The sequence below is a fragment of the Benincasa hispida genome, chromosome 4, assembly GCF_027475165.1.
Source record: "Benincasa hispida cultivar pf3 chromosome 4, pf3_genome.v1.1, whole genome shotgun sequence".
NCBI lineage: Eukaryota > Viridiplantae > Streptophyta > Magnoliopsida > Cucurbitales > Cucurbitaceae > Benincasa > Benincasa hispida.
The window spans coordinates 68,386,297-68,401,282 of record NC_143481.1 but is presented as its reverse complement, the minus strand read 5'-3'; the positions used below and the strand labels follow the sequence as shown (position 1 = coordinate 68,401,282).

The 14,986-nt window shown below is 37.0% G+C and overlaps 1 protein-coding gene across 2 annotated transcripts; it reads left to right on the top strand.

Annotated features, from left to right (window-relative positions):
- The first annotated feature begins 458 nt into the window (after nucleotides 1–458).
- Nucleotides 459–6,628, top strand: LOC120075631 (receptor homology region, transmembrane domain- and RING domain-containing protein 2-like). 2 transcript variants are annotated; one of them, XM_039029205.2, is made up of 5 exons: nucleotides 462–878; nucleotides 1,321–1,548; nucleotides 2,457–2,513; nucleotides 2,637–2,861; nucleotides 5,668–6,628. In XM_039029205.2, the coding sequence occupies exons 1-5, from the start codon at nucleotides 740–742 to the stop codon at nucleotides 6,240–6,242; spliced, it is 1,224 nt and encodes a 407-aa protein (XP_038885133.1). In that variant the 5' UTR covers nucleotides 462–739; the 3' UTR covers nucleotides 6,243–6,628. The 2 variants fall into 2 exon arrangements, with proteins under 2 accessions (XP_038885132.2, XP_038885133.1); XM_039029204.2 differs by having other exon boundaries at nucleotides 459–878; nucleotides 2,457–2,861.
- The last annotated feature ends 8,358 nt before the right edge of the window (nucleotides 6,629–14,986 follow it).

Sequence of the window (14,986 nt, the reverse complement as noted above, 5' to 3'; positions counted from 1 at the left end):
CCTTAAAACTTTCCATTTTAAAATTTAAACCTTAAAAAACGATATTAAAATTGACTCAAATTTAATCTACAAACTTATATAATTGTGTAAATAGTAACATTTGTACAAATTTATGTTTCAAATTTTATTATTTATGGGTCTAATTTCTATAATTATTATAAATTTGAGGATCTAATTTTAATATTTATAAACGTTTTTTGAATCTAATTTTTATAATTTAAAATTTTAGAATATAATTACAATTATCACCATTTTTTCCATTTTTTTAAACGGATTGCTTTTAACTTTATTGCCATAAACGCATACCAGCACAGTTGTTTTATATTATGGTCAGTGTTTCTATTTTTTTGTCAGTTTATTAATTGGGATGAACTATTATTATTATTATTATTATTATTATTATTATTATTATTATTATTATTATTATTATTATTAAATATTTTGAAAAAGGATGAACTATTATGAATGATATTTTGAATGGCTCAATTTATGAAGTTATTATCATTATCATTTATCATATATATATTTTTTCCATCGTTTCCATATTGTTGAGGGAGTAGGCAAATTCAATCCCGAGAGTTTATCTCCCAGCGAATCAAGGAAACCAAGATTTTTCCTTCCGAGAGATGGAAGCTGATGTTTCCATTGATATTTTATAAACCCTAATCATCTTTTGTTCTTCGTTTCAATCTCTAATTCTCTCCCTTTTTCTCTCTCACTGATTAGGGTTTTTCGGTCCATGGCTTTCAGTGCTATGAATCCAGGTCTCGCCTTATTGTTTTCACTGATTTTGGTTGGCTGTTGCGGCTCTGCAGCTAATGTGGTATTGATTGGGACCAACGTTACTCGTTCCTTCGACTCCATTGAAGCTAATTTCGGTTAGTTCTCTTTATGCTCGCTTCATTTTGAATATTTTCCCAACTCAATTGTTTTGTGTATTGCTGAGTGATTTCTGACTCGGGCACTGGATTAAATGTCTGTGCTCTTGTCATTACTAGTCGTCGTGGCTTTTGCCAACGGGCGACATGGTTGACTATATAGATTCTGCTGTTAATGTGGAATAATTCTTTTTTTTTTTTTTTTTTAATCGAAAATTCTGTCAAATAGTAAAAGGTGATTCAGGATGGTATTATGTTTTGAGGGGATAAATCGGATATGGTCATCCAAGAAGGAAAATGAGGGAGGCCAGTCAAATATTTGAGATTGGTCTATGGATTCAGTTTTATTTTCTATGCCTTTCTTTCTTTTCCCCCCCTTTAAATGGCCATGATGGATTCTCTTATTGATCTCTGGAATTATCTCTGGAATTTCTGATTTCAGCTCCTTCAATAGAAAGTTCAGGGGAACCTGGGGTGTTATATCTGGCAAAACCTCTTGACGCATGCTCGACATTGGAAAACAAAACTGATCTGCCTGTAAACTCCAGTTCACCATTTGCGCTTATAATTAGAGGAGGATGTAGCTTCGAGGATAAAGTGAGGAGAGCCCAAGTGGCTGGATTTAAAGCTGCAATCATCTATGACAATGAAGATGGTGGCTTAATTGCGAGTAATTACTTTTTTACACTATTAACTTTATGCAATTTTCTTATATAAAAAAAAGAAGCTATTCTCCATTAATGGAAGTCGATTACTTTCAATATGATTTATGGGTCTTAACTATGTCTATGTTGCTATGCTTGTTGCAGCCATTCGATTTGCTTGTACTGTAGGTATTAGTGCCTTGATGATTTACTTATCTACATTCAAAGATTGAATAACATTTTGTAGATACCAATATTTTATAAAAACTATACTTCAAAGACTTTCAGAATTAGATTTAATTTTTTTAAATGGAGAAATTGACATTGCCGTTCATTAGAAAAAAGAAATGCAGTTGTCCGTCCAAGATCTTCCCTTAAAACCAAAGCCTCTTTTTCTGATGGATCTTGTCTAGAAGACCACAAACAACATGATCAAATGTCTTTTCAATGTTGATTTTCAATCAATGTTTCTTAGTGTTATTGTATGGAATGGTGTTGGTCTTGGTATATCTTAGTTTTATATTTTTGAAATAAATGATAAACTAGAAAAATTCAATTGACTTGCTCATCAATTAGAATACTTATATCTTGAATTACAGTCCCTTTTTACTACAAATTCATAAAAGTTTGCATATGTGCCAAGGGGTTCTCTAGAATCCTCGATGTAGGCTACCTTGTAGTTGTTGTCTACGATTGTTGCAATTATTTGATATCTTTTTGCTATTGCTTTATCGATCTAAACTTTATGCCCATACTTGGTAATTATAAGTTTCACGCTTTTACTTTTCCCTGGTTTTCCTACTCTGTTAACGGGTATGGAGTTATTTGGTTAACTTCATTGCATGCATGCATAACAGTAAATGTTTTGGAAAAGAAAGATCAATTTTCTTGTTAGCTTGAATATTCCCTGGTCATAACTTTGAAGTGGTTGCAGTGGCAGGGAGCTCAGCTGGTATTAGAATACATGCTGTATTTGTTACTAAAACATCTGGTGAGACATTGAAGAAGTATGCAGGCTTGCCTAACGTTGAGATATGGATAGTTCCAAGCTTTGAAAATTCTTCATGGTCCATCATGGCTATCTCCTTTATTTCTCTTCTTGCAATGTCTGCAGTGCTTGCTACTTGTTTCTTCGTTCGTAGACATCGAATAAGACGAGGACGTCCTCGATCTTCTCATGCTCAAGAGTTCCGGGGAATGAGCAGACGTGTAGTAAAAGCAATGCCAAGCCTGATATTTACTACTGCTTTAGAGGATAATTGCACATCAATAACATGTGCAATATGCCTTGAGGACTATACTGCTGGTGAGAAGCTCAGAATTCTACCATGTCGTCACAGTAAGTTCACTCCTTTATTCTTCTTCCATTTTTTCCCCTTTTTTTATTATTATTTTTTTAATAAGAAACAGAAAGATATATTCACCAAAAAGCCAACAAAAACAACCTAAGGGCAAAGGGCTGAGAGGACCCTTCACTCCTTTATTCAGAAGTTGATATTTCCTTGTTATGCATGTATCTTGCATCTGTAAGAATATTAGTTGCACTTTGTGCTGTATAGAACCTGTGATGGTGTGGTTGGTCCTTTCTTTCTTTTCCATCTATAGCTCAGACACCCAACGTTTGTGGATTGGGTATAACATAAGTGAGCTCTTAAACTTTATAAAACAGGTAGCGTATTTGTAGGAATTATTATAAATGATCAAGGTAGTGGTTAATCAATGTCTTAGTAATCAATGCTCCAAGTCCTTGTTCAAATTATTCAAAAAATGTAACAATCATGAGTTGGCCTAGTGGTAAATAGGGGGCTCATGATCTTGATAAAGGGCAAGAGGTCATGGGTTCAATCCATGGTGGTCACCTATGTAGGATTTAATATACTACAAATTTCCTTAACACCAAAATGTTGTAGGGTTGGGTGGATCGTCCAAAAGAAAAAAAAAATTGTTCAAAAAATTTTAGAGATACTATGATTCGATAAATGCAGTTTAAGATCTTTTATAGACATAAAGTTAAGACTCCTTTATTTTATTCATGTAACAACCACATATCAGTTATCACGACCTGAAGCCATTCGATTTCTTTACAAAGGTAAAATAAAATCTCATAAAGATTTGACTTTGCGAGTACGGTACACTATCACACCATTTGCCCAAACAAAATTTAAAAGTTCAAAATAGGCAAAAAGTAGTTTAGAGTGCCCTGGTTAGGGCTTGAAAAAGAATGTTCTTAAACCAGTTAGGCTACTTGACCAGGACTAAATTAAGGAGCAGATAATTTGATGTACATGTCTTGAAAAATGGTTGAGATAACTTTGTTGGTGGAGGACTAGGCAACTGCTCGTTTTCCAGCCAGCAAGGAAGTTTGGTTCATTGGGTTGTCTGCGGTTTAATTGGCATATGACTAAATTAGCATATGAACAAAATTTAATAGTTCAAAATAGGTGAAATTTAGTTTAGAGTATCCTGGTTATGGCTTAAAAAAGAATGTTCTTAAACCCAGTTGGGCTACTTGATGAGGACTAAATTAAGGAGCAGATAATGTGATGTGGAGGTTTTGATAAATGGTTGAGATAACTTGTTGGTGGAGGACTAGGCAACTGCTCGCTTTCCAGCCAGCAACTGAAGTTTGGTTCATTGAGTTGTCTGCTGTTTAATTGGTGTATGACTAAATCAGCATATGAACAAAATTTAATAGTTCAAAATAGGTAAAATATAGTTTAGAGTACCCCGGTTATGGCTTAGAAAAGAATGTTCTTAAACCCAGTTGGGCTACTTGATGAGGACTAAATTAAGGAGCAGAGAATGTTCATTAGTTTGTCTGCGGTTTAATTAGCGTATGGAGTGAAGATATTTCCTGATTTTAATGTCTGGAGTAACATAAATGTACTTTTATTGCAAAGTCCCACAAGCAGGATATAAGGTTGATTTATATAAATGAAGTGACGGAGAACTAGGAATGAAGAAAATTGTGGGGAAGGGAAGTCAAACTTTTTCATTGAATTAGCAAAAAGCTGGACAAAAAGAACTCTTACAAAATAGCTTCTCATTTTGTGTTCATTACCGGAGGAGTATAACTAAAAAGAAAGTTAAAGAAAGAAACCCCCCTTGGAAAAGAGGAACTTAGAAAACTCAAGAACCTTAACCTATTGGCTGTCTGCTCCATTAAAATGCGACAATTTCTTTCTAACTATTTCTCTGACATAAGGCCACGAACACATATATCCACAGAATTCTTGCTCTTCTGAATCTGTTCCTTCTTAAGGCTCGAGAGATTTTTGTCTTTTCCATCTCTGTCAAAGGCCCTGGCTATATAAAATTGCAGCAATAAGGATGTCCAATACAGTGAAAAACTAGATGCCAGCTTATCTTTGGGATCTCTTCCCTCGGCCCTTAGGCAGTTGTGTTTTACTCAGTGTTGTTATAGCCCAGGTTTCTTATCAAAAATTAAAAAAACAATATTCTTCGGGTTCTGTTTTCTATGTTCTTTCAGCCATTGTGATTCTGCCATCGTCCCTTTCCTTTCAAAATCATGCCAGAGGGCAGATAGATTCTTTGTTTAATGGGATGATTTAGATGTTAGTATTTTTCATCATTGAGATAAACTCCATCTGGAGTTACAGATAGTTGTAGAAACTCACTCGATGCTACCCTCTGTTATTCTCAAGGCGAAGTTCCTTTCCCCATTACTACCTTAGCATTTCCTTGACACAGGCTCCTTATTTTGTGACACTACAAAAAATCTATAAAAACGTCATTATGACTGAGAACCCGAGACATCGTTATTACTATTGTTTTTATTTTTTATTTTTATAGAACACAACTGTTTTTATTAAGAAAAAAGAAAATAATACAAGGACATACAAAAAATCAAGCCCATAAACAAACCCCATGAGAGAGTTTCCAACTAATTAAGATATTGCTTAGTGAATAATTACAAAAAGGCTTCGAAACTGAAGCCCAAAGAAAAACATGGAACCTCACCAAGGACCAAACCTCACAAGGGTTCCTATCCACTATCTTTTTGCTTTTTGAGGCCATATTTTACTCACATACATACATACCTTTACATGCATTTGTTTCATATATATGATCTAGCTAACGTCTGATCTGATTACTGAATATAGTTTTATTGGAACTGTTTTCAGAATTTCATGCCCTCTGTGTGGACTCTTGGCTTACTGCTTGGAGAACCTTCTGCCCTGTTTGTAAGCGAGATGCAAGAACTAGCAATGGTGATCCACCACCTTCAGAATCCACACCATTGCTTTCGAGTACTCCCAGTTCTGTTGCTTCATCCTCAATATTATCTTCTGTGAGATCATCATTGCCACCAAGCTCCGCCATTCAAATATCCCCTTCATTAAGATCGCCTTCGGTATCTCGGAACCACTCCCTCTCAAGCACTCCTTACCTTCAGCAGTCTCTGAGATCCTCCTACCGCCAATCCCCAACGTTGAGTGTGAGCAGAAGTTCAGTTGAACTCAGAAATGCATCTTCCCAAAGATCTCAGACTTCTCATTTGGTTTCGCCGTATTCCTCGTGTTACCCATCCATTTCACCTTTACATTCAAGATACATGATTCCGCTTATTCCGAGTCCAAGCAATGCCTCACCAAGCATCATTGGTTCTTCTAGTCATCAACATAATCCCTTGCATTGTAGTGGATCAGCTGCAAGCTTTTCTCCATTTGCTTCGGCTCGGTCTCTTCCTGAATGCTGATACAAGAGCGTTGAGAAAATCTTTCGCCCTGAGAAATTGGCAACGAGGGGGTTGAGGGGTTGGGTGAGGTATGGTTGAATTATGGCATCATGTGGTCTGTAAAGCGATTTGTTAGTTGTTGATCTGTCTAAATACCCTGGTTGGCCAGCATCATTGTATATTATTTCTCACGATTGCTCCATTTGTTTTGGGTTTGAAGTTCCATTTTGTGGTACATGTTGTAGAGGTTTTTAAAATTACAAAGTGAAGTAGAGTATATTCTTGTGGCGGTGGTTTTGTAATTCTTTAATGGATTGTGGGATTAGATGCAGTGGAAGTGGATACTTAGTTTAAGAGCTAACCAGGAAAGGAACATTTGTAATATATACCACTTCTCTCTTTCCTTATCTTCCCATCTTTGAGGCCCCTTCCATCGTTTCAACATACTTTTTTCTTTCACCAGATGATTTTTTCGTTAAATTCTCTGTAAAAGAGTTGCTCAATGTTGTGGCCACTCCAGGTCCAGTTGATAACGTTTCTATTTCTTGTTTTTCTGTTTCTTATTTCTCGTTTTTTATATTTCTCCCAGTTTAAATATGATTTAATTATGTTTGAAATATAAAAATAATTATCAAATATAATTTATATTATCAAATATACATAAATCTCAATGAAAAATTAATAACGATGATACGGTAATAAAATTTAAGTCATTTGTCTTCATTGTTGTTGACTCAAATTCAATTTAATTAATTATGTAAATGTAAATGTTTGTGGTTGTAAAATATTAAAATGAAATAAATGAATTAAATGAATATCTTAGTAATCAAAATTCATAAATTTTGAAATTTTAATGGGTTATGAATGTAATAAAAATAAAATATTTAAATTTAAAATAATATATAAACATGTCTATTGTAAATTTTTAAATTAAAAAATTGAAACAAATATTTAAATACACCTTTTGAAAATTTAAAATTTGAAAATCAGTTATATATAAATTTAAATGTTGAAAGATTTAAAATTCAAGATTAAGTTAACATATAATTATAAATAATAATAATAAATATAAATAAAAGAAAGAAAAGGAATATAAACGATAATATAGAAAAGAAAGTAATATAAAAGAAAGAAACATGAAATAAAATAAAAAGAATAATGCATTTGGGAATCGACCGTAAGACTAAGGGGTAGAAAGAAATAGGAGTAGGCCTACTACCAACCAACCAGGGCTAACTTTTTACATAAAAATGAACAAATTTAAATAAAATAAAAACGGAACGGGTCTTGTAGTTTCTCAAATTTGGCTTCATTTTCATAAACGTTTCTAATATTTTAGAAACAAGAAACGAGAATGATTATAAAAAAAGTTAATTTCTCAAAAAATAAGAAACAAAAACAAAAGATAGGAAACAAAAACGTTATCAAATGGACCTTTCCTGATTCATTTTCACGGGATTGAAGTGGGCACAGGGGATAAAAAGGTAATTTAACTCTCAAAGTTGTACTCAACCTTGTAGTCTCTTCCAGATTCATTTTCAAAAAGAAAAAAAAAAAGAAAAAAAAATAATTTCCATGAGCTACGCGGGATGGAGATTATTTAACTCTCAAGTTTCATTGTTTAGTGGCATGAAGCATTGTATGGTGATTTGGTATTTTAGAACAATATATATATATATATATATATATATATATATATATATACACATTTTGAACATAGGGATATTTAAGATAAATTGATATAAAAGATTATTTTGTTTTTATTCGAAAGTTTAGGAATATTCAAATTAGATGATGAGTTCTTGTGGTAAATTATCCATTTAGTTTAATTTAGGAGGAAAGAAAAGTGACCCTTGTTTAAGGGTAATTGTTTTAAATGATCGTTGGAGTACATTTGTAGTTTGTAAACCTCGTGGTAAATCTTAGCTTGTTTTTTTTGATGTCCTAAATCTCGTGGTCTTGTAGTTTGTAAATTTGTATTTTTACAAGCATATTATGTATCTAATAAATAAGTTGTATTTTATTTGACATTTAGTTGTGTTGAAAATAGGGTTATTAACCTAGGGGCATTTATGTAATTGTGTAGGCCTCTTGGGTTTCCTACTGTCTATTTATACGTTGTATTCCTGTGTATTCGGTATATCAGATTAACTAATATGAAAATCTTTATATCGTGGTTTTTCTCCCTGTACTAGGGTTTCCACGTAGCTGTTCGTTGTTATTCTCTTTTCTTTTTATATATTTTAACATGGTATCAAAGCTAGGCAACGAAACCTTAGCCGTTATGGAAGAGAACCAACCACAATCGTCTTCAGCCGATGGAACTTCAAGTTTTGACATGAAAACAACCATTCGAGTGGCCGTGAAGGAATGTTTTCAAGCAGCCTTACCGAAGTTGATCTCTGCCATCCAGTTGTAGTCGATAGAGAGTCGGAGTCGATGGGAGCTGTCACACCAGACAGAAGCCACGATCAGAGACCGAAACTAGAGCGCGTTGCCTTCGACGGTCGGACAGAGACGAGCGACGCTGCCTTTGACGGTCGGATAGAGACGAATCAAATCGAGCCTAGTCGTGCCTTTGATGGTCGGACAGAGACAAATCCGATCGGGCCCAGCCGTGGGTGGCTGCCATTTGTGCCGATCGTGCTCGCGCCGTTCGAATTCTCCATGCTAGGTTAGATCGATCGCTGCGGAGCCGCGCCTAGCACTTCGTTCAAGCATTCCAACTGGTCAAACCAGAATTCGATTGAGCCATCCAGTCGCTCAAACCAGCTAGTGCCACCTCGTGCGCCGGGCAGATACGAGGATCACCTGCAGCCGCCGGCGACATTCTTCCAGCCGTCGATGGCTGCTCCTTTTCCAGCCACTTGTGGCTCGACCCAATGCCTAGATGATGTTAGACAACGGTTGGCGTGTCTCCAACAACAAATTTCAGACTTGGATACGATGTTTGACATAAATCCTCAACCAGTTCAACCAGTCTATTCAGAGAATCCGATAAATTCGTTCTCTATTTTGCCAAATGCTTCTTATTTATCTGGCTCGATGGGCAACTCTGCAGGATTTCTCGTAGGAGAAAAATTAAATGGCCAGAATTATTTCTCTTGGTCCCAATCGATCAAAATGGCCTTGGAAGGGCATCACAAATTTGAGTACTTGACGGGGGAGATTCTGAAGCCGATACAAGGCGATCCTCAAGAACGGATTTGGAAAGGGGAAGATTTGCTGTTACGATCTGTCCTCATGAATAGTATGGAACCTCAAATAGGCAGACCATTATTGTATGCTGCAATCGCCAAGGATATCTGGGAGGCTGCACGAGATTTGTACTCAAAGAGACAGAATGCCTTTTGACTATATACGTTTCACAAGCAGGTCCATGAATGCAAACAAGGGTCCATGGATGTGACATCATATTTTAACAAATTATCAATGCTTTGGCAAGAGATGGACCTGTGTCGAGAAATTATCTGGAACTGCGCACAAGACGGGGCTCAATACTTGAAAATTGAAGAAGCAGATCGTGTGTATGTTTTCTTGGTTGGATTAAATCCTAAATTCGATGGTGTTCGTAGTTGAATATTGGGCCAACGTCTTACACCTTCTCTCAAAGAAGTTTGCTCCGAAATACTCCTGGAAGAGGATTGGTCACGCGCCATGAATAATCCTATTACTACAATTGATGCAGCTGCCTTCATTGCAAAGTTGCCCAGTGTTGGTGGCGATAAAAAAACCCCACCTGTGTGTGAGCACTGTAAGAAACCCTAACACACAAAGGACCAGAGTTGAAAATTGCACGGGAGACCTCTAAACAGCATGCGACGACAATCTCATGAAAAATCTAATATTGGTCGTGCCCTAGTGAGTGACTCAGCAGATGAACATACTCAGAAGCAGTCTTTTGTTGACAGTAAGAACAATTTGAGTACTGTTGGGGTGAGTGCTATTGCACAATCAGGTAATTTTCCTTCATTTGGCCTTATTAGTATAAACGGTAAAAAACCTTGGATTGTGGACTCAGAGGCCACAGATCATCTTACTAGTTCTTTAGATATGTTTATTTCTTACAACCCGAGTGCTGGAAATGAGCGTATTCGAATTGCAGACGAGTCTTTTTCCCCTGTTGCAGGGAAAGGCCTATCTCCCTATTTGATGGTTTAGTTTTGCGTGATACTTTGCATGTGCCTAAAATCTCTTATAATTTGTTGTCTGTCAGTAAAATTACAAGGGATCTGAAGTGTAAGACAATTTTCTCACCTGACTCCGTTTTGTTTCGAGATCTGAAATTGGGGATGACAATTGGCATTGCCCGACACGATAGGGGACTTATTTCTTTTTTGAAGATCCTTCCTCTAAAGATGATCATTGAACTGGGTTTATGTCATTAAATTTTTCTGTTTCTGAAAATGACGTTATGTTGTGGCATTTCCGTTTAGGACATCCAAATTTTCAATATATGAAGTATTTGTTTCTGTATTTATTTCGCAATGTTAATACTTCCTCTTTAAATTGTGATGTGTGTATTCGTGCCAAGCAAAGTCGTGTTCCTTTTGGGCCTCAGCCTTCTAAACCCTGGAGTCCTTTTACTTTTGTTCATAGTGATGTTTGGGGTCCTTCACCTGTTACCACTTCCACTGGTAAACGTTGGTTCGTTCACGTTTATAGACGACCATACTCGCTTTACTTGGGTCTTCCTCCTCACTGACAAATCTGAGGTGTCATCCATTTTCCAAAAATTTTATACAACTATCGAGACTCAGTTCAATGCGAAGATTGGAATTTTACGGAGTGATAATGGGCGAGAAAGCGATGATTGATGAAGTCCCTACCTCTGAAAGTGGAAGGAAGGTAGTGCCCTCAATTGTTCCAGAGAAAAGGATCATGGCGCCCCAGAACAAGTCCTCTCATTTACCATTTTTGTAAGTTAGTTTTTTTCTAGAAAAGAGGGAAAAACTGAACCGGGAGAACTGATTCTTCTCGAGTTGACAGTTGTAAAGGGCCTCTCAGAAAAGTCAGGAAGGAGGCATTCGAAAGGCCGACAGCATTCTCACTTCTGATATCTCCAGGTGTTGTCACCAAAAACCATCCCCGATTGACAGAACGTCCCGCTACTTGCTCAATAGTGTTTCGCCACTACCATAGCTGGCGGTCACAACCTATAGCGTAAAGGCATTCGATCCGCATCTAATTCTTCAACACCTTCTTCAGGGATTTTCTTGTCTCTAAGGGAATTGTCCACTAGAGCTTGTGTGCTTATACTCCGCAATAGAATGGAGTGGCCGAGTGGAAAAATCGTCATCTGGTGGAAGTAGCCCGGTCTCTTATGTTATCTGCCACTCTTCCGTCATATTTGTGGGGGGATGCTGTTCTTACGGCCGCCCATCTCATTAATCGGATGCCCTCTCGTGTTCTTAACCTTCATACTCCCTTGGATCTCTTTAAAGAGTCCTTTCTAATCACTCGGTTAATCTCCGATGTTCCCTTTCGAGTCTTTGGTTGCGTTGCCTTTGTTCATTCACATGGTCCAAACCGCACAAATTACTCCTCCTGCTCAGAAGTGTGTCTTTGTTGGATATCCACTTCATCAACGTGGGTATAAGTGCTATCATCCGTTATCTCGTAAATACTATGTCTCCATGGACGTCACCTTCCTCGAAGATCAGTCATTCTTTTCTATTAGTCATCTTCAGGGGGAGAAGATGAGTGAAGAGACTAACTGGTCCTCTTTGTCTATTCCCTTAGAGTCGGCTCCTATTCATATTTTGTTTGAGCCTAGTTCTAAGCATGAAGACCCGGTCCTTCCTACCAACCAAGTTCCTTGGAAAACTTACTATAGGAAGAATCTTAGGAACGAAGCAGTGTCACTTGTCGAACCGAAATAGCCGGCTTCAGTACATGAGTCAGACCCGCCATTAGATCCAGGTACGTATATTCCTGAAACTAATGATGTTGATGTATGTATGAAGACTGACAAATGCATGTAGGATAAAGGGCGAAGGAAGTGGTAATACTGAAAGTATGACAGAAGAGGAGACAGCTGAGAATGAAATGATTCTAGTTAATGATGATGTGGAGGATACTACTGAAATCCCTAATACACAGATAGCTGATCATGGTGAGAAGCCTGGAGAGTTGAAGGATCGTGATCCCTTGCTCGATCTTCCTATAGCTCTGAGGAAAGGCACTCGTTCATGTACTAAATATCCCATGCATAGTTACATGACGTATAGTAATCTGGCACCCAAGTTCAAAGCGTTCACTACCAGCCTAGACACTGTGATGGTTCCGAATGTCATAAGTGTTGTGATGGAAAAACCATAATGGTGGTTTGCTATTATGGAAGAAATGAGAGCTCTTGAGAAGAATAGAACGTGGGAACAGGTGGTTCTACCTGAAGGGCACAAGACAGTTGGATGCAAATGGGTGTTTACTATAAAATACAAGTCAGATGGGACGATTGAGTGGTACAAGGCTAGGCTTGTTGCAAGAGGCTTCACTCAGACCTATGGAGTAGACTACTCTAAACCTTTTCTCCCGTGGCCAAACTAAACACTATCCGAGTGCTTTTGTCAGTTGCCGTAAATAAGGATTGGCCCCTACACCAATTTGATGTTAAAAATGCGTTTCTGAATGGGGAACTTGAAGAGGAAGTCTATATGAGTCCTCCTCTTGGATTCGAGAGTCAGTTCAAAAACAGGGTGTGCAGATTGAGAACGTCGCTATATGGGTTGAAACAATCTCCAAGGGCTTGGTTTGACAGATTCACAACCTTTGTGAAAGCACAGGGGTATGTTCAGAGGCATTTTGATCACACTTTATTTACAAAAAGGTTGAGATTAGGGAAGATAGTTGTTCTTATTGTCTACGTTGATGACATTGTTTTATCTGGGGATGATGATGCTGAGATCATGAGACTCAAAACAAAGATGGCCGAAGAGTTTGAAATTAAAGACCTTGGTAAGCTAAGATACTTTCTGGGAATGGAAGTGGCTCGATCAGAGGAAGGTATCTCAGTTTCTCAACAAAAATACACTCTTGACTTACTAAAGGAAACAGGCATGACTGGGTGTATACTTGTTGACACACCAGTAGAGTACAATGTGAAGCTCAGCGAGAAAAATTATAGAGTTCCTGTTAATAAAAAGAGGTATCAGCAGTTAGTCGAAAATTTGATCTACTTGTCTCACACAAGGCTAGATATTTCGTATGCAGTAGGTGTTTCAATCAGTTTATGCAGGCTCCCTGTGAGGATCATATGACAGCAGTTGAATGTATCCTTTGGTACCTGAAAGGAACTTCTGGCAAGGGACTGATGTTCAAAAAGTCCGATAAACGATCTGTTGAAGCCTACACTGATTCTGACTGGGCAGGTTTTGTTGTTGACAGAAAGTCAACATCTGGGTATTGTATGTTTGTCTGGGGTAATCTAGTCACCTGGAGAAGTAAGAAACAAGGGGTCGTTGCTAGAAGTAGTGTTGAGGCTGAGTATAGAGCCATGAGTCTGGGGATATGTGAAGAAATCTGGTTGAAGAAAGTGTTATCTGATCTCCAGCAAGATAATGAGCTTTCGATGAAATTGTTTTGTGACAACAAAGCTACCATGAGTATTGTAAATAACCCGGTTCAACATGACAGAATTAAACATATAGAGATTGATAGACATTTCATTAAGGAGAGACTAGACAGTGGAAACATATGTATCCCTTATATTCCTCCAAATCAGCAAATTGCACGTGTGCTTACAAAGGGGTTACTAAGACAGAGCTTTGACTATTGTATAAACAAGTTGGGCCTTGTTGATATCTATGCCCCAACTTGAGGGGGAGTGTTGAAAATAGGGTTATTAACCTAGGGGCATTTATGTAATTGTGTAGGCCCCTAGGGTTTCCTAATGTCTATTTATACGTTGTATCCCTGTGTATTCAGTGTATCAGATTAACTAATAAGAAAGATCTTTATATCATAGTTTTTCTCCCTGTACTAGTGTTTCCATGTAACCGTGCGTTGTTATTCTCTTTTCTTCTTCTATATTTTAACAAGTTGCATTAAGTCAAAACCACTAAACTAAAATCCAAGGTTATTAGATGAAGCTTAAAAAAGTATGTGAAGACATACAAGTGGCTCACGTTAAATGATAACCTGAACGATCTGTAGCAAATGGATAAGGTTGGGTACCTTATCCTAGTGACACTACGGATACGATCCGCTTTGTAGTTGTTACAATTGTTGTAAAGTGCTACGAATGATCTGATCTTGATCAGTCACGTGGAAACATATGAACGAGGGTGTTCTATACAAAGAATTTGTATAAAATCAAACCACAAAATGAATAATTTCACTTTTTAACATTATTGCTAGAAGAAACTTACATTTCACCAGAATGATCATAGGTGACTTGACCTTAATCCTGAGTGGGTTGTGAACTTCTGCCTATGAGGGCGGTCTTTTGATTTGTATGGGTGAGAGTGACCAGTTTCGCTGACTCAATATGCCTACCGTTTGGAGCAGGGATGGCAAAATTCTTTGCGGAGTCAGGTCTCCGTGTTGGGTTTTATGTCTTAAAACTCATGGTTTGTAAACAATAAAAGTTATTCTGAAAATTCAATAAGTTGTTATTGAATATATGAATTGCTTATTTCTTTTTAGAAATAAATTCAATAAACTAAAATATCCATGACTATTACATGAGTACTTGAACTTTATGTGGAGACATAAAAGTGGATAAGGATCGAGTAAATAGTCAAAATGATCTATAGTATATGAAT